The sequence below is a fragment of the Antedon mediterranea genome, chromosome 2, assembly GCF_964355755.1.
Source record: "Antedon mediterranea chromosome 2, ecAntMedi1.1, whole genome shotgun sequence".
NCBI classification, from domain to species: Eukaryota; Metazoa; Echinodermata; class Crinoidea; order Comatulida; family Antedonidae; genus Antedon; species Antedon mediterranea.
The window spans coordinates 8,664,566-8,684,721 of record NC_092671.1 but is presented as its reverse complement, the minus strand read 5'-3'; the positions used below and the strand labels follow the sequence as shown (position 1 = coordinate 8,684,721).

The 20,156-nt window shown below is 31.5% G+C and overlaps 2 protein-coding genes and 1 long non-coding RNA gene across 3 annotated transcripts in view; 2 read left to right on the top strand and 1 right to left on the bottom strand.

Annotated features, from left to right (window-relative positions):
- Window positions 1–8,308, top strand: part of LOC140040275 (protein O-mannosyl-transferase TMTC1-like) — a 51,767-nt gene extending 43,459 nt beyond the window's left edge. The window contains exons 11-18 of the mRNA XM_072086076.1: window positions 1,370–1,519; window positions 2,439–2,650; window positions 2,953–3,088; window positions 4,744–4,888; window positions 5,382–5,519; window positions 5,697–5,822; window positions 6,223–6,300; window positions 6,550–8,308. Of these exons, the coding sequence (XP_071942177.1) occupies window positions 1,370–1,519; window positions 2,439–2,650; window positions 2,953–3,088; window positions 4,744–4,888; window positions 5,382–5,519; window positions 5,697–5,822; window positions 6,223–6,300; window positions 6,550–6,693 (1,129 nt within the window). The 3' untranslated portion in view covers window positions 6,694–8,308. The remainder of the gene's footprint in view (window positions 1–1,369; window positions 1,520–2,438; window positions 2,651–2,952; window positions 3,089–4,743; window positions 4,889–5,381; window positions 5,520–5,696; window positions 5,823–6,222; window positions 6,301–6,549) is intronic.
- LOC140040277 (uncharacterized) lies at window positions 4,811–18,383 on the bottom strand. The gene is made up of 3 exons (XR_011842702.1): window positions 18,350–18,383; window positions 5,598–5,747; window positions 4,811–4,844 (listed from the first exon to the last, which is right to left on the bottom strand). It is a non-coding gene; the product is annotated as an uncharacterized lncRNA (long non-coding RNA).
- LOC140040276 (uncharacterized) lies at window positions 15,974–20,084 on the top strand. The gene is made up of 5 exons (XM_072086077.1): window positions 15,974–16,463; window positions 16,931–17,302; window positions 18,107–18,224; window positions 18,733–19,430; window positions 19,603–20,084. The coding sequence occupies exons 2-5, from the start codon at window positions 17,110–17,112 to the stop codon at window positions 19,629–19,631; spliced, it is 1,038 nt and encodes a 345-aa protein (XP_071942178.1). The 5' UTR covers window positions 15,974–16,463; window positions 16,931–17,109; the 3' UTR covers window positions 19,632–20,084.
- Window positions 20,085–20,156: the final 72 nt, after the last annotated feature.

The following is a 20,156-nucleotide window of genomic DNA, read 5'->3' as shown; positions in this document are numbered from 1 at the left end:
TACTCTGTCTAGTATCCCTTACATATAAACCAGACTCCTGTTGTGGACTGTGTTTTCTTTAGATGCGCTAAAAACAGTCTAGAATGAATGTTTGAATGTATGGTCTTTAGGGAGACAAGTATTTATATAGATCAGCATCAACTTAATACATTTATTAACAACCAGACCCATACAGGTATCCCATGTTGATTGTACAGTATAGTCTTAAATTAGAAGGAGTCAAGTATTTGTATCCGCATCAAAAATCGAATACATTCAACAGGCCCTTTCATCCTATATTGATGTAGATGCAGTAATACGGTCGGTAATTAGAGGTAGTAAAGTGTCAGTACAAAACTATTGTGTGTATAGTGCAAACATATCCTTCCCATTTTCAATGAATAATGAGCAAAAGTAATTTTTTTCGCATGACAAGTTAATAGCCCCAAATGTGCTATTTATTCATAACTCCCAATTCTTTTATGCATGATAACGAGGTCTAATGGCGAAGATAGCATTGTTCATGCAATATCCCAGGTGTTATTGGGCTTGACTATCAGTTAGCTGATGACATTTTTAATGATACAAAAAGTAATGAGAAAGACTTAAATTATAAGTAAATTGGCCACCCAAGGACAGTGTAAGTCATTATATTTGGTTATGATGATATGTTAATATTGGCCATTGACAGTGAAATCTATTGCCGTTTTTCCTCTTTATTTTGATTTTTTGAGATTGAGATTGTTTTTAGTCATTACTTTTGTTTTGGCTTTAAATGGAAATTTCAAAAGCAGATACTTTTAGACACACAATGTTATGTAATTTATAAGAAGCTGGCAGTAGCAGTAGCTTGGAGTGTTCATGCTTGCCTGACAGTATCAGGTTCATTTGATTTTTAACTGTGCCATCATTTTTTCTAAAGAGTGTCATTATCTAAGGCCCCATTATGGAATCAGAATGAATTATTTAGAATAACACAACATCACCCTTATTGTTACACTGTCTTATGTATCATCAAGCGAACTGAATGAGTTAATTTATTCATTTCCTTTATTTTGGATACAAAACATACAAAACTCAACCAGAAAATTACAACAGCATCTTCCACAAACATAACCTGGATTTTGGAAGTACATTGACTACAACAATTATCAACTTGCATGAATTCTGTTCTTAAAACTATGAATGGAGTTCCAATATTCATGAAATGAGTACTTCAGTATTCTCTCTTTTTAAAAATAATAATATAATATAATATTTTTTTGGAGCAACACTTTTTTAACAGTGGCACACATGCGTAGATCGTCCATACAGATTACAAAACAACACAATTTAAAACTATATAAAAACATGGAAAAAACTAATGTAATGTCCTATCTGTTTCTTCTAGGCTATATCCAAATTATGCCAGTGCCAGTAACAACCTAGGCACATTACTAATCACAGAGAAGCCGGATGTAGCAAAGGCTCTTTTCACCAATGCCATTGTTAACAACCCCCAGCATGCAAGAGCTCACTTCAATCTAGCTAATGTACTTAGGTAAGTTTGATATGCAATCAATTCTTGCAGTAAAAGCATAAAAAGACCATTTTTAGAGAATAACTAAATTATGAAACTGTTGCAGTATAATGTATATAGAACCCCGAACCTAACAAAATAACCTCTAAATGGGGATTCACAGATAAGCGGTAAACGGTAATAAAAATATAGAATCTATGTTTATTCTTTATGACAATTACCACACCACGCCGAACGGACGGGCGATTTCCGCTCAGGATAGATAAAGATTCTACGTGGGACAAGTTACATGTTTTTCCGCTTACTGTTACCGCTCGTCTTTGTAAATTGGCCTTAATAGAATTTGGACGTATTATGGCCCTTGTAAAGGTATCTCAAAAAGAGGAGTTCTACTGTATTAACAATAGTGAATTCTATTCATTTAAAGTTACCTTGGATAAAGATGTATTGTTCCCCAAAGCATTTAAAATAAAATGTACAAAATCAAGCTTTTAGTAGGCCATTTTGTAGTTTCAATAAAAGTTATTCACTTTTGCCAGAGGAAAATGAAAAAAGTAAACAGTTAAATTTAACCAACAAGCTATTGAATTCCAGACAATTGGACTTCTGGTTGAACAAAATTTTCAAAAATATCCAATAAACAGTTAAATTTAACCATAAACTTCCAGACAATCGGCTTCAGGTTGACTATTTTTATCTTTATATGGTTTTATCAGATAATTTTTTATTTTCAACCAAATAGTTTTAAAATAGTACTGCTGTATGGTGTGATTTATTGTTATTAATTCATTACATTTTTCATAGAGATAATATTATATTGTGTTTGAGTTTTTTTTATTGATGTGTATGTGCAGTATGGAGACATGCTTCTTCACAATATGTAATCCACCTAAAAGAAATTTGTGAATAACTCACTCTAATTCTACGATTGTTCCCACAGGGATCAGAAGATCTACGACAAGGCGGAAGCTGAATACAGAGCAAGTCTTCGCATCAATGCAGATTTCAGTGATGCCCACATTAACCTGGGAACATTACTGCTTGACTTAGGGCGCCCTAAGGAGGCCCGTAAACATTATTTGAAGTCTGTCACTCTGTCTCCAGATAATGCAGACACATTCAATAACTATGGCTCCTTTCTGTCTCGTATAGGTGAGAGAATGATATCATATAAAGCAAATTTTGGCTTAAATGAGGCAAATGTTTGATACCGAGGAGTTTCAATGTCTACAGTTGGTTCTTAATTATCTTACTAAAAGTGAAAATAATTTGGAGAGGCTGGGAGGTGTTTGATACACTGTTAGGCCTGCAATTCTGCAAAATGTAATAATAAAATAAAGTCTTTGTGTATTTTAATTGTATATAAAACTAACCTCCTTGAGTTGAACACTGTTGCGGACATTCTCATATTGTTCATACCTTCTTTCTATATTATGTAAAAATATATTTTGAAGATGAATGGACAGAGGCTGTTGAGCAGTATAGACGCTGTCTGTCTTTACAACCTACCCACACAGTTGCTATGGTGAATTTAGCGAGGGCGCTACGTAAGCTTGGACATACTGAAGAAGTTGAAGATTTGTACATTAGGTAATGTTTTTTCTATCTATTTAAACTTATTTGATAGTATTATACTATATTATTACAAGCAGGAAATATATTTTATCAACATGAAAACTATATGTAATGATCCATCCCTCAACATGATTCATGATGCTGAATTTTAAATATATAGATCACTTTTGTTATCACCTTTTTTGGTAATTTCATTTCTGACATCACAAAAGTACAAGGATACAGAATTGTAATAGTGACTTTTCCATTTCACATTAATGAAAATAGAGGGTGCACTGTAATCTTTTGCTGATAGCCATTCTTCTGTTATCTATTGATGTACTGCATAGCATCATTGAACTGCAAGAATTATTACCTGCTTTCAAATAACGGAATCCCTCCTAAAACTAGAATGTCAAACTCTACAGTGGAACCCTTTCCTTTAAGTGGGCACTTCCTGTGAAAAGAACAAATATTTTGACCCTACAACCAAATCTTATTCAGGGAACATTTCTATTAAGCGTCCCTTCTGTTGGGTCCCGAAGGTGTACCCTTACATTTTGTTATTTTGGTTTTTTTATTTGTTTGTACCAATGTCTGTTCTATTTTGTTAGTGTCAGATATTTAAAGCGCTTATTTTGTATCCCTTTCCATTATTATATTATTTTTATTGTATTTGTATATGTTTTTATTTCGATTATGGAATAAAAATATCGATGATTGAAAAATAGTCTAGTATCAAGATTGCATTCAGAAAACCAGATTTTGCATATTTTGGACCGGCCTAGATTAGCACGGAATCTTGAATTTTAGGAAGCAATTTTAAACAGAGAGCTGTAGGTCATTTACGACACTGTCATTTACCAACCTGTGCTTTATTGCCGTCTTTAAGTTTCATAACTGACATTAAACTTGTTAATTAATCAAATTCTTAACCATATTATCGGGAAATGATATATTTCAGTTTCTTTGAATGATGACGTGGGATTTGTTCAATTACAGAGTGTCAACTGTATTAATGTTGATTTATAAATCTAATATCTCCAGTTTTATAGATCCACAGGTTTTTTAATTTCACTAAGTCTGCAAGCAACTGTTATAATTTGAAATTCTACTATAGGAAGCAGTTGTCATAATAAAATACATGTTACAACATGATTCTTTAATCAATTTTATTACCAGCATTACCAATAAATATATTTTTAGTGTAGTTTTTTTTTTAACATAGGACATTAACTCTTATCTACTACATGTGGTTATAGTATAATAATAATAATAAATGAAAACTTATATAGCGCCGGTATCCTCCACCCATGTGGCGCTCATGGCGCTTTGTGCATTAACAACGTGCGAGAACATCAGCGAATAGCATAGTATGATATCACCAGATTTGATTTGTAGTTTTAAATGGTTGAGTTCACCCTTCCTCCATATGCTCCAGCTTTGGGAGGAACAAGTCAAGAAAAATTGTCTTACTTAAAGACACAAGCTATGACAGATATGAATAAATTAGAATAAACATATTTAGCAATCACACTTAAGTGCGATATTTCCTTTATATTAAGATTTCATAGTATTTAACTTAAGTCAATAAATATTTACAGATAGTACGTATCATTGATGAAAATAAAACAATTATTTATTATAATGAATTTCTTATTTTTGACTTGTAATACATTGCATTTTTTCAGAGTTTTGAATTTAAACAGTGACACTGAAGTGATGAAGTCTCTCGGTGCCTTGTACTTTAACACAGAGCGCCCTCTAGATGCAAAGTCTTTGTATGAAACAGCTATTGGTATAGATCCAGATAGTAAAGAGATAAATACTCAATATGTAAGTAGAGAATTGGTAGTGGAGCGATAACTTGGTGCTTTCAGAGTGACCACTACACAATTGAAGATGTCTAAAGCTCTATGTACACTTTATTTGTGCCCAAATATGGTAGTGACATGCCCATATATGGTAGTGATATGCCCATATATGGTAGTGATATGCCCATATATGGTAGTGATATGCCCATATATGGTAGTGATATGCCCATATATGGTATTGATATGACATCATCATGCCCATATACAGTATAAGCACATCACATTTCTTTTTTCATATAAAGTTTGATATTGTAGACAGAGCTTAATACATTAATACATTCACATAGATTCGCATATCAAGCAAAGTCTTGATTGAGTTTACCACAAATTTAGATATTTATTATTTATCAAAGCATTATCAATGGTTGATTTAGTGTTTTTCTCTTTCAAATTTATTTATCTTGTAGCAAATACCTAAATATTTCTATGCAGTTATTTGTCTTTCTTGTCATTAGGCCCAAGTAATAGCTAAGTTGGGCAACATGAGCAGAGCTATTACAATCTTAAAAGACGTTTTAGCAAAACATCCAAATTACAGCGATGCACATCAGCAGATATCAAGCATCTATGGTATTACTGGAAACCATCAACAGGTACGTACATTCTGAACTTCATTAACATTCTAAAAGCTCTATATTCAAAAAGATAATGTGAGGAAAGGAAGAATATACCTGGTTTTCCTTGCCTTCTTCTTTGCTTTCTAATTCCAAATGATATAATAGTTTCTTTTCCTAGAGCATGCCCTATCCATGTCTATTTTTTTTTCTCAGGCCTTACAGCATATCAATGCTGCATTGAAGCTTGAACCAAACATGGAAGGTCTAAGCAAGAGTAAACTGCTATTAGAATGTGGCAATCATTATAGAGACTTGGATAAGAAACAAGAAGCTTTAATGGTATGTACCAAGGTGTATTCACAAATCTTAAGATATTTTTATGTCAGATTCAGGACACTAAAGATAATGGTTTATAGCCTACAAGGTTAGACCTTCACTTTAACCATTTATAAAGTAGAAAAAGCATTCCTTGTTTTTTTTTTTGCCTCTAAGAAATCTTCGATACAGTATTTCACTGATTTTTTTTGGTGTTATTTGTAAAAATTAAATAAATGCAAACATTTTGATAACCCTATGATCCCAGTAGAGAATTATTTATCATAAAACTCTTCAAAACATTGTTTTAAAGTTCACTTTGCTAACAATCTCACAGTTGACCTTCATTGACCCCCAGAATAATTTAAAAGTATTTTTATATTGCTGTTTTCAAAGTTTTTTATCACACTAATGTAATTTTTAGAGTTATAAAGAGGCAGCAGATTTGAACCCTAACAACAGCATCGCACAAATGAACCTGGGAGCTATGTATCACATGACGGTTAGTACAAACTGATTCTCAGCATATATTTGTATTGTATTCGTATACCTCCATATTCTTAAGACTATTATATCTTTACTCTGTTGTTTATCCACTATAAAACCTTGATAAAGGGCCCATGGGGGTTAAGATTGAGACAATTTAAGACATAAGCTTATTCATCTTTCTTTCAAGGTTTTTCTTTTGTAAACCCAGATTCCTATTTTCTCTGTCATCGTTTTTAAATTTACGTTTTATGTTTATTTGCAGAGAGATTATAAATCAGCGCGAGTCCATTACGAAGCAGCGTACAAACTGGACCCGAACAATGACATCCTTTTACAGAATATAAAAAAGTTGGAACGAAGAGAGTTGGCATTAAAAAAGAAACAGAAACCCAATCAAGGTTCTTGATAAAATTTGCAGTACATTTTGTTAAAGTTATTATGGATGGATTTTTTTTTTAAATTCTCCATGAAAATTTAATATGTATACATTTGCTACAGCACAATATTGTTCTTTTAAAAAGCCCAGATATAATAACGATCTTTATTTGATATTTCGCTTTTTTAACAGTGGCACAAAAAAAAAACAAAGACAATTAATTACAACATATTTCACACATTTTAAAGCAAAATAATTAACGCAATGATAAAAATAGAAAACAAAATTAATTAGAAAAGATTCAGAATAAATGTATTCAATAAAATATTTTTTTTTTATTATACAATGAAATTTTAAAATTGTTTTTAAGTTAGGTAATTTCATGCATTTAAAACTGCAATAAGAATAAAATTTTACAAACAATGACATTGCTATGAGAAAATGCAGCACTGATACTGTATATCGGGTGTTACTTTTAACTTCAAAACAAGCTCATTGTTTCATAAAACGACTATTAAATGTAAGCCTAAAAATTGTTATGAAAGCTGAAAAATAATGCATTTTTTATTTATTTGATTATTGTTTACTCCCATAATATCTAAATATGCCTTAAATATACAAACAATTGCTTTCGAAAAATCACACAAATTTATGTCATAAGTTTAAAAAGTATAAGATTTTTCCTTTTATTACCAAATTTGAAAATTATTTATACAGTAAATGTATGACTTTTGTCATTTTAAAAATACAGATTGTATTTGTTTTTTTACAAAGTTTAAAAGCTATAAGTGCAATACAAAACTACAATCGCATAATTCTGTACATGTTTCTTTTAAAAACCTATTTCGTTTTAACCTTCAGCCAACATAACCTTGATATTTTAATATTTTGCTATTTTAATTGTACTTGAAAAATGTGTTTTAATTGTTATTTTGGTTCCTTTAACCTGCAATATCCTAATGATGAAACATGGAATAGTTTCTTTTTATATTACTACAATAGCGTGTGTGTTATTTATTTTCGTGTACTTGAATATTTACAATCATACTGATTCATTCAACATTCATGTAACCTTGATATTATATACAATATTTTTTATTGTTTATCTTATAATTTATATATTTATAATATTTAATTATATTATTTATTTTTAAATTACGTCCCAATCTCACTTATTCCCCAAGTTTCTGGATTTCCTGCATTCTCACTCCTGAGGACGATCGAGGTATATCTATCAAAACGTCAAGAAATACATAAGCAAACTTGATATCCATATATTTTAAAATGTTTGATTAAGGGGTGCTAAATATTTCATAAATGATAGAAACGATCCGTCGTGTTGCAGAAAAATAAAAATAGTCATTATTTTATTTTAAAAAGACAGGGCTGTTAAATTTCAGGAGGACTAAAGCCTGTCTAGCTCCCTCCTAAGTCCGTTCCTATAACCTATAACTATTCATACCTGCATTAAATTAAAGATATTATTTTTCTTTATGTTTTAACAATTTTTTATTTTTCCACGTACCTATAGATTCTCGTAAAAATCTTAGTTTCTTTAACCAACCTTATTTTGTATGGTGTAATATTTTTTTTATAACAATAATATATATATACTATTTAGATGCTTTTCCCTGCAATATCAACATTCTAGAACATTATTTTAGGAAATATATATGTACTTGTGAATTTAGTCATAATATCTATTTTTATACAGTATCTTAATAAATGTAATACTTTTCTATCATAAATATACTTATTTAGCAATATGATTTAGATTCATTAAAAATAAATAATACATAAAAAATGTTTTTTTTTATTCATATTTATAAAAAAGCAGTTCATTTTTGTTACATATAATTTAGTTTTAGTTTATATGCTACATTATACTTTTTTATTTTATATAATATCTATTGTATATCTAGTATATCTGTTCATTTTTTTAAGATGACAAGATTTTGTTGAGATCTTTGATAATCTTGAAATAATGTTATTTTAATATTTTTATATTCTTGTTTAGTTTCATGGATTTTTTTTCAAGGAATTTCTAAATTTATATCCATTAGTTATTATTATAATATCTATTCTTGATACATTTTATAATTATATTATTTTATTTAATTCATTAATTTTTACATTTAAATGTTTAAAGTATAGATTCTGTATTGTTATCACAATGATGAGTCATATTCAGACAATCTGACATGTGAAATAGTACAAATAATAAATGTGTATGAGTGTGATGGTTCAAATAATTTCATGAGGTGAAAGCCGAAGTGAAAATATAGTAAAGTAAACACTGTGCTTGTGCGGGAACTTGAGCAAAGGATTATTTGGAAATGAAAATAGGAATACACCATGCTTTGTGGGTGTTAAAATAGGGTACTTATTTTATAACATGTGACCCACAGTCGTCCAATCAAAAGACAGGTATCATTTTAATTGTTATAATATGCATTTTTTACACACATTTTAACATTTGCGTCATCACAATACAAAATTACAGTACAATTAGTGTTTTTGTTGTACATACTATTTTAAAACTATTTAATTATTTGATTTGTATAAATGTTTAGTTTGCTATACATCCCAGCAAGACAGTCCCGTTGCATTGGTGCTTTTAAAAACGTATATTTTTATTTAAGATTTTGGGATCATTGTAAAAATGTGATTATACTGTAATTTTTAAATAAATATTTGCCTTGTTAATAATTTTAATGAATTTCCATTCGTATTGTTTCTATGTTTTGTGAATCAATCATATATTTTTACTTTAGTAGTACAGTGTAACATTTCAATTCTTTTATTTTTTTACATAACTGGTTACTATTTTATAGTAACCATTTTTGTAACAAAATATAATAATAATATTGCCATATATGCACACAAATTTCATTATCACACTCTTATAGAGCCATAGTAACCAGTTATATGTATAACTAGTCAAAAATTTCTCGAAAATTGGCAAAATTTCGACCTTTTCACATTGAAGTTACATGCCCAGAACACATTATGTGATTCTGAGCATGTCAATTGCAATATAGTAAGTAGTTATGTCACAAAATAAAAGGTTTGAAATTTGGCAATTTTTCGGAAATTTCCCTGTATGGGGATTTTTTTTAAATGGCCAAAATTTCGACTTTTTAAAATTAAATTATTAGGCAATAATATTGCCATATATGCGCATATACAGCATTATCATAATCTTATAGAGTCATTGATAGTAACCAGTTTTATCAACAAATAAAAGGATCGAAATGTGGTCATTTTTTACAAAATCCCTGTACTAATAGTACAGGGAAATTTCCGAAAAATGGCCGATTTTTTACCCTTTTATTTATTGACATAAATGGTTACTATTGCATAATAAACATGCGCAGAGTCGAATAATGGGTTCTGTGCATGTCAATTGTACTATCATAACCATATTTGAGATAAATGGTTACTATAGCATAATAAACATGCGCAGAAGCGAGTAATGGGTTCTGCGCATGTCAATTGTGCTATAGTAACCAGTTTTATCGAAAAATAAAAAGGTCGAAAAGTTGCCATTTTTTAAAAAAAATCCCTGTACTATAGTACAGAGAAATTTTCGACATAAATGACAGAAATGGTTACTATTGCATAATAAACATGCGCAGAGTCGAATAATGGGTTCTGCGCATGTCAATTGTACTATCATAACCATATTTGAGATAAATGGTTACTATAGCATAATAAACATGCGCAGAGGCGAGTAATGGGTTCTACGCATGTCAATTGTGCTATCATAACCATATTTGAGATAAATGGTTACTATAGCATAATAAACATGCTATAGTAACCAGTTTTATCGAAAAACAAAAAAAGTTTCTTATATTTTTACTTTACCTTTTTTTTTTTTTCTCTTTTGTGGCGTTAACCACTATTTATTCATTTCATTTCATCAACAGATTAATACAATTATTTCTAATAATAATAATAACTATTCATTGTTATTCTTACTTTTGTTTGGTTTGGTGTATTTATATATATATATATATATTTTTTTTTTTTTTTTTTTTTTTTTTTTTTATTTTATTTTATCAACGTTACTGTTCTTGGAATCAGAGCATTATTTCTTTTCTGTTATCCCCCTTTTTTCATAATTTTCTAGTATTTTTTTTGTTCTATAATTCTCAACATCTAACATTGTGAACACTTAACTAATAAATGTACTGTAGGAGATACATTTACTAATGTTGTATAGTTATTTTCGGTAGTATTTTTGACATACAATTCATTTATACCCTATATACAGATTATATACATTATTTTAAAATACGAATAAAAAAAAACAAAAACAAAAATATTAAAAATGCTTTTCTTACTCCTGTGTCTAGTTTTATGTCTCATGGTTATATTTGTTTGCTTATCTTCTCGTGCGTTACTTATGTTGCGTTACGTTTCTTTTTTGTTTTCAATATTAATTTATACAATTTTTTTTTTTTTTTATTTATATTTCATACAAGATAAAATGAAACTGCCTATGTGTATTATACAACATTATTATGTAATATATTTTAAATAATCAGATTCACATAAATATAAATTATAATAGGTGGTTAAGGTAAGATCTTTTGTTTTTTTCCGCCATAAAAAGACGAGACAATGATCCGGTCCATTTGTTTACATTTTTCAAAGTATGTGCCTTGTAAACGCTGAAGCATCCAATAGAGAACATGTGGTCTACATATTTGTTTCCTGTACCTAGTACAATGTTTCGATAATTTGCCTCGATCCCAAATTTGTGCATGGTGTAAACGTTAATATATTCCCATAAGGGTTTTACTTCAGTGCATTCATAAAAGAAATGGGCATCATCCTCTACTACGTTGCATTGTAGGCAAGTATCTGTGTTGCTTATTTTCCATTTTAACAGCCTTCTTTTGGTAGGTGTTATACAATGCAATAGTTTGATGTTCAACTGTTTAAGTTTATTATCTTTAATATCTTTAATTTTTCTTTTCCATGTTACAGACCAATCGTTCTCCATGTTAAAATATGTTTCCCATTTTGTTTTACTTTTGGATGGTTCTAGACATTTTTCCTTAATAAAGAAAGAACATATTTGTTTGCTACTCATATTCAAACATCGAACGTGTGTTGTTTTTGAGTGCTTTTGGTTTTTATCCCTTAAAAAGATTTTCTCTTTCCATTCTTTTGGAATTGCGTTTAATACAATTTGCCATTCAGCAATCCAGTTTGATTTATACCTAAGCATATCTAGTAATTCATTTGCGTTAATGAACCTATTCTCAATTACAATATCCTTAATATTTCGCACACCTGACCTTATCCAGTTTCTAAAAAATATTGACATGTCATTGTATAAAATCATTTTGTTATACCAGAGTTGTTGATGCAATATATCATCATAACATAATTGACGTTTAGTCATACCACTATTAAGTTTGACTAAAATACATAGTATAGATTTATAGAAATCGGGTATGGCTTTAAAAATAGCATTTTTCTTATCAATATATGATATGTTATCAATAATGTCTTTTGGGCCTATTCTATTAAAATATGTGTTTGGCAGACATTTCCACTTTGAATCCTCATTGTTATACAATCTTTTAAGCCAAGATATTTTTAAAGATTTAACCTGTGACCTGAAATCAGGCGCTTTAACACCACCACTTTCATATTCGTTTATAAGAACTACTCTTTTAACCTTTTCTCTTTTTCCATCCCACAAAAAGTCAAAAATTATGTTATCAACACGTTTTAGAACACTTTCAGGCGTGTCTATAATACTTGCAACATAAACAAGTTTTGACAGGCCCAGCGTCTTTAAGATAATTATTTTTCCAAAAATGGTCAGATTTCTTTTTCGCCACGATCTAAGTGTGTTTTGTAACGAATAGATTTTTTCGGACCAATTTTTGGCAAAACAAAATTCTTTATCATGGCCAATATAAACACCTAAAACTTTAAAACCGTCAGAAATCCAATTAATGTCCAATATGTTGTCCTTTTTCTTCCATTTTCCAAGCCACATGGCATTTGTTTTTTCTTTGTTAAGTCTTAACCCAGACAAATTACCAAATTTGATGACAACATCAATACACTTTTTTATGCTGTTCTCATCTTTCATAAATAAGACCGTGTCGTCTGCAAGTTGTGCAATTTTGACCTCGACAACTGGGTTTGGTAAAAGTATACCTTTAATAAGTTTATCCTGTTTTATCTTTAACGCCATAATTTCAGCGACCAAGATGAACAGAAGTGCGGATAAAGGACAACCTTGTCTTATACCTCTAAACATTTTAAAGCTTTTTGAGCACCATCCATTGTTTAAAATAATACATTCTGTTTCAGCATATAGAACTCTGACCCATGCAATAAAAGACGGTCCAAAATTGAAATGGTACAAAGTGTTAACAAGAAAAGTTCTGTCTACTGTGTCAAAAGCTTTTCTAAAGTCTAAACTTAATAATGCCCCTGATAACTTGCTAGTATCCATATATTCAATTACATCTTCGATCAATCTGATGTTTTCACCACCAAAACGGCCTCTAATGTACCCTTTTTGATCATTACTCACAATTGTTTTAATAACATTTTGTAGCCTTTTTGTTAAAACAAAGGCGGCAATTTTATAGTCAGTGTTTAAGAGAGTTATGGGTCTCCAATTGTTTAGGTCTTCGAGATCCCCTTTTTTAAATATTAAGTTTATTACTCCCCTTTTTTGCGTATTTGATAGTGCTCCATTTTTTAAACATAGATTGAGAGCATTGCAGACTAATACGCCAATCTTGGGCCATAATGTCTGATAGAATGCTACCGTGAGACCATCGGTCCCTGGCGCTTTATTTAATTTCATACTCCGTATCGCTTCTTCGCATTCTACGGAGGTTAATTCTCCTTCACATAACCCCTTTTCAAGATGTGTTAACTTTGGAACGTCTATTAAATTTAAATAATTTTGAATATCATTTGCTTGTATGTCCTCTTTTGCATACAACTTTTCAAAGTGTTTGACTTCTTCAATCAAGATATCTTTAGTTTTTTTGGCGCATGTTCCGTCAGATTTTTTTAATCTTTTTATTTGTTTTCTTTTCCAGTTATTTTTTTCCAGACCAAGGAAGTATTTGGAGTTCTTTTCTCCTTCTTCTACCCATTTCGCTCTTGAACGAATTTGAGCCCCTTTTGCCTCATAGTCATATATATCCTCTAATTCTTTAGATTTAATTTCAATTTCTGCATTCACATATTCATCTCTATCGTTGTTCATTAGTTTAGCGTTTAGTTGTTGAATTTCTTTTTGTAAGTTTTCTTTATTTCTATTTCTATTTTTCGATTTTAGTTTGCCAAAGTTGATTGAAAATTCTTTGATTTTTATTTTAATTAGTTCCCAGATTTCTATGTTATTAAGAAAATAGAACTGCTGTGAACAGCTATCTATTATCTGATTAATTTTGTTGAGAAATTGTTCGTCCTGTAAGTAATCGGAATTTAATTTCCATAATCCTGGACCACGAGAGTCTTGAAATATATTTATCTTAATGGAAACTCCTTGGTGATCAGTAGAAATCGCTGGTCTAATATCGCATGAGACAATGTTTCCTGTATCATGCAAACTTTTTGATACAAACCAGTAATCTAGACGTTTAAAAAGGTTGGCCGATTTCCTACACCAAGTAAATTGTGATTTTAATTTGTTTAGAAGTCTCCAACTATCTACTAGTTTCAGTTTATTTATAAGATGTTTAATTTTTAAGACAGATTTATCAGTTTTCATTTTGCTACCTTTTTGATCGAGTAGCCTATCCTGAATACAATTCATATCTCCGCCGATAATGATATATTCATCAGTGATCGAAAATGTTTGAATTTGCTTCTCAATATTATTAAAGAAAGAACCTCTTACTTTTGAATCATTTGGCGAGTATATATTTACAAACGTGTATTGGGTACCATTGATATCAATTTTTAACAGAATATATCTTCCATTAATGTCAATTTGTTGTTTTATAAGTTTGTATTGAAGGTCTTTCTTAATCAATATTGAGACACCTTTGCTAAAAGAGCTACCAAAACTATGATACGCATCTCCATCCCAAAGAAAATTCTCGTTGGAGACAAAGATGTTTGTCAGATGAGATTCTTGGATGAGAAAAATATCAATTTTGTTGTCTTTAGCCCAATTAAAAATTTTTCTTTGTTTTTGTTTGACTCGCAGTCCTCTTACATTCAAGGATACACAATGTAAGATTGCATTTTGTTGTTTAGCCATAATTAGATATAGTGAATCAATTCAATGCAAACAGAAAAATAACAGGTATATAAATTAATAATAATAATGATAAAGGATAATTCTGACCCTATGTTGATTTGCTTCTCATGCGCTTCCTTTTTTTTTTCTGTTTCTGGATAGAACTAGATGAGCCGGCATCTATGTTCGTGTTTTCATTAGTGTTTTCATTGTCTTCGGTTGAGATATGGCTTTCTTCCTGGATCTTTGGTGTCGATTTAATAAAAGACTTGATGCTTGTCTGTAGGTTTACATGTTCTTTTGTATAGCTAATGTTGTTTTCGGCTGTGTCCTCTAGATCTTTTCTTCTTGCGGCATGAGCGTTATCGTCATTGGCGCTGACGATGGTTTCATTGTCGCTTCCATCACTACATCCAATACTCCATCCTAGATCTTTATCTTTGTCTTCGACTAGATTTTTCCACATTTTTTGGATGAATTTCTCCCCAGATGTTGGTCGAAAAATCGCATTTGTTTCGTCTTCACTTTCATCGTTACTTACGTCAGAATGTATGTCTTTTGCTATGTGCGGTTGTTTGTCGGGAATTTCCACTTCTTTGCAGTATCTAGCAATATGACCTTCTTTTCCGCATCTATGACAAGTGTAGGGCTTGGCATTAGGACAAGTGTTAACTTTGTGTCCAACTTCCTTACACTGGAAACATCTGTTCTCACCAACGCCTAACTGTTCTTTGTGAAATAATCTAGCACCAAAACCATTGATTTTAGTGAAGCGCGGTAGGCTTCCTTTGAAATGCTCAACTATCACAGATCTGTCGCCATTAATGAAGCGAGATAATTTTCCGTTGATACGAAATTTTACATACTGAATTGTTCCTATTATTTTACATCCCAACTGCTGTAGACTATTTCTGATCTCGTCGTTGTGCACGGATATTGGCACGTCTTTCACAAGTACACGAACGCCGTTGTTCACCGGTAGATACGGATTTATATCGTGAACCAACACATTTCTATCATTCAGGTTGAGTCCTGTTGAGAGGATCTTTACTCTGTCGGAACGGTTGTTGATATAAATTCTCCACAAGTTCTTCACTTTCTGTATTCCTATTAAATTATCTCCATTTATTATTTCACATAAAGCGAAATATATTTTTTCTTCGCTCAAAAAGTCCTCATTTCTTTCGCGTGCATCGCTATCCTTGAAGAAAATAGGTTTCACGCTTGAGAAGATTTGGTCCTTTTGTTTAGAAGCTATTACGTCATCTTCTTTGTGATCGCTTTCAGTGTGAGTATCGATTTCGATTACGTCACCGGGTGTATTTTTGCTAGCTTGGTAGTTATGTAGGTGTTTGGCTTTGTTAGTCCCGTTGTTATGGTACTCATTCGCCATGATGGTAGGCCTACTATTTTCAGCTGGCTTAGACATTTTTCTATTTGGTTTCGGATGTTTACCAGATCAAAAGAACTGACCTTTTTCAACTAACGTACTCTTTTCTCTTTCAGAAACGCTTTTACTTACTTGATCTTACAGTTATTATTCAGAATTCCGATATATAAGGTGATTTCTTTGAGCTGAAGTTAGATTATCCTTAGTTAAATCAAACCACAGCGCCAATGAATTACTTTACCTTTAAGTATTAATTTAAGAGGGAGAATATTCAATAATAATGTCATAATGTTCGATATTTTGGTCATTTTTTAAGACATCCCTGATTTAAGGAATTTTTTTTTAAAGAAAAATGTCCAACAGACGAAAATGACAAAAATGTTTGGTTATAAGATGTAATTTTTAGGCAGTTTTGTAAGATATATGAAACTTTACAGACAAACAAGTTAAACGTTTTCAATTACTAGTACTGCGTCGGATGTAGATGAATAAAATAAGCTGAGCCGTCTTTACTGTGCCATTAACGTGTAATGTTTACTTTCAAATACAACAACCCAATCTCCGTAGTATGTATTGACTAAATAAATAACACTGATTTAATATAACTGCGTCCGTCTCGTGGGTCGTATTGTTCTCAGAATATACAGTGTACACAATTGGTTGCGACGGACAACTTGAGAGAGGTTTTAGTTTAATATTGCCAGTAATTCAGAGACTTAATTAATTGGCCTATATTACCGTTTCACCGGCCTATATCACCGTGTGTCTAGTGAATGATACAATAGTTAGCAGACGACATCACCCGACAATACAACAAATGTCTACTGAGCGGTTCTCAGAGGTAACCCGTGTTAGTAGTTGTCCACAACGTATATGTCATATTAGGCCCTGCATGGTGACATCTAATGGTGGTACACAGAGGCATCAACGTTCTGCAGAAGGGTCAAAACCCTCTAAAGTTATTGGAAATGGTCATCTACGACCAATACATACTTGGTTCTCTATAGCAGGTAAGCTATCAGATATCGATAATAGAAATAGATAATAGTAGGCCTAGATAAAAATATCAACACACATAGACAATAGAAAAGCACTTTAGCGGTTGATTACATTTACTTATATGTCTTAATGTTTCCTTTTTTCTAAAACAAAATAATCGGAACACACCCAACACAATCTCAAATATAACTTAAGTTCAGCCGCATAGCAACAAAAAATGCTAAGTTGTTATACATCTTTCAATCGTCCGTGTTTTCATAACAGTCTGTTACTAGGCCATCTAGGCTATATATACAGAATGAAATATTACTTAATAAACCTTAAATTAAATGTTGTTTAAATAGCCATACGTGCCTTGAATAATCCGAATGTTTACCGTTATTTCACCGTGGTATTCTATTGTAAATGTTTGTAATGTATTTATCGATTGCGGTCGATGCAAGATAAATCATAGACCGATATACTAGTGTCTGTTGACATGGAAAGGACCCTTCTGTCAGTGGTCAAAGAGCCATATTTATAACTACTAGTAATATAATCTTGCTCAGTTGGTAGTTAGCCTACTTTCTATTCTTGAATTGCTTGGTCCTATTTCTCACGTCTAATATTGTAATTAATTAAGTGGACGAATGGTTAATATATGGAACGAAACACAATTGGCTTTCTAACAGCAATCCCTTAACACTGACAATTTGACGTCACATCTTGACTCACACCGACTGTGATCGGTTGGTGGTTAGGCTAATTACGGATATCTATCGATCGAGTCCGCTAGTGTGAACTAGGCCTTAAACATACATTTGCTCTTACAAAAGGTAAGAAGTCTGGTGTAAATGATGGGTGGAGTTCCAACCAAAGTAGCAGATGGGCGACAAGGCAGGCAGAGTTACGAATACGAAACAGGACGGTAACACCATCAAAAAATACGGAAAGGTACATTAATATAATATTCTTTATGCAACGATTAATTTAACCCTGCCAACAAAAATGGAGGAGAGTACTAAAAGAAAAAAAAACATTGGTATCAGTAAAATATATTATAATATTAATAGAATTACCTTGAAAGTAGCTTTATATAAAACGTGTACACTACATAACTACATGCTTCAAATGCAGTGACAGGCTCACTTGAATTTTATTACTATTAGTTATACATATATTTCTATCGGTTTATTATTGGTTAAATATGTAGGCCTGATCGAGCCGATTCATTTCGTTTACAAAAATCATCAACGTAAACTTTACAGTAGCCGTTGGTAGGTTGCAAAACAACTACGATGGGCATTCATCAAAATGGAAGTGTTTGTATTTTCTCAAAAGGCCATTATAAAATCTTTTGTCACAAACTTTCACATGGGTTTCATAATTGAAGAGTTATTACAACACGTGTTTACATTAGGTTTTAAGAGTTTCTCAGTATTATTATGCTTTATTTATCCAGAGTACACACTCTTGAAGAAAGCATAAAGCTTACATCAGATAATAGACAGCCTATTGACGACGACCATGAAAAGAAGTTGAACGTTTCAGAAAATACTAGACAAAAGTACGATCATGTGACCAAAAGAAAAATACCTGTTCAACAAGAAAAACAATTTCGGAAAGCACACCATAAGAAAGTGAAGACATTAGTGTCCGTTTATATGAACGAAAGTGCAAAAATAAAGCGACATGAACGACTTCTAAGCAAACTAGAAGATATTCAGATTACCGAGGCAAAAACAGAACACGAGCAAGCTCTTCAGAAGGAAGAATCACGTCAACACAATTGGAAACGTCAAGTGGTAAATTTAAGAAAAATCCGCCAGAGATTTGACGACGAGCAGACAGTAAGATTTCAGAAACAGTTTGTAAGTTGGAAAAGTGTTGAGAAATATCGTTATAATCAAAGTAGTAGCGGGCTCCCGGATGTCCTTCCAACTTTCCCATCGGACGAGGGCGCAAGAAGTGCCAACCAGAAACTCTATTTCAATCCGATTGCGAGAGAAAAACTTCGTGAGAGAAACAAAAAAAGATATGAGAACATTTTAGACCCTAATATCAACAGAAAGAGGACAGATATTAAGCAACCTTTGCCAAAAGCAGAAGCAAAGAATAATCTAGTATTAGAAGATGCAGAACAGGTGCTGTTTAACGCAGGTATGTTATCACCATTATAACAATGCTCTTACGGAATAATTAACATAACACTACAGTGCAATGAATAATGTCCCAACAAAATCTTGAAACGAGCCGGTAAAATATCTCTCTTATTTTAACATGCTTATAATAAAAGTTTAACTAACGTTTTGTTTTTCTAATTCAATTGCAGAAATGGACCTTACGTCATCTTCTGATTGATAGTTAACGGACATAAATTAATTCTTGTGCAATAGCTTTTATTTTACCATGTCACCTGTTGTGTTGTTATGTACTGAGGTTAATAAAGTTGGAACATCTTGACTCTTGTCGGCGCTCTAGTTTATTTACCTCCGCCAAGGAGGTATATGTAATCGGTAGCGTGTGTTTGTTTGTTTGTTAGCAGGATTACTCAAAAAGTAATTACAAGATCTTTACCAAAATGAATATACAGATAGATATGTGGTCAAGGACCATTCCATTAAATTTTGGGACCATTGTCCCAATTCTGGACCACTTTTTAGTATACTTTTCAGACCTGCTAGTGTTAAAAGATAGGACAGAATTTTTCAAAAGCCGGCAAGCAGTCTTAAAGTAACAAGTATACTGAAATTGCATTTTCTCGAGAACTAATTGTCCAAAAAACTTCATTTTTGTACAAGAGGCAAGAGTTATAATTTAGGATTTGTAATTTTAAAACATAATTTGATTTAATGTTCACGTTTTTTGATGCCAGTAGTTTAAAAA

Bases quoted from the DNA above. Each gene is read 5' to 3' on its own strand.
- LOC140040276 (XM_072086077.1), top strand. From the start codon at position 17,110: ATGTCTACTGAGCGGTTCTCAGAGGTAACCCGTGTTAGTAGTTGTCCA. The intron at 18,225-18,732 runs GTACATTAATAT...TTATTTATCCAG, and splicing joins CCATCAAAAAATACGGAAAG to AGTACACACTCTTGAAGAAA. The intron at 19,431-19,602 runs GTATGTTATCAC...ATTCAATTGCAG, and splicing joins ACAGGTGCTGTTTAACGCAG to AAATGGACCTTACGTCATCT.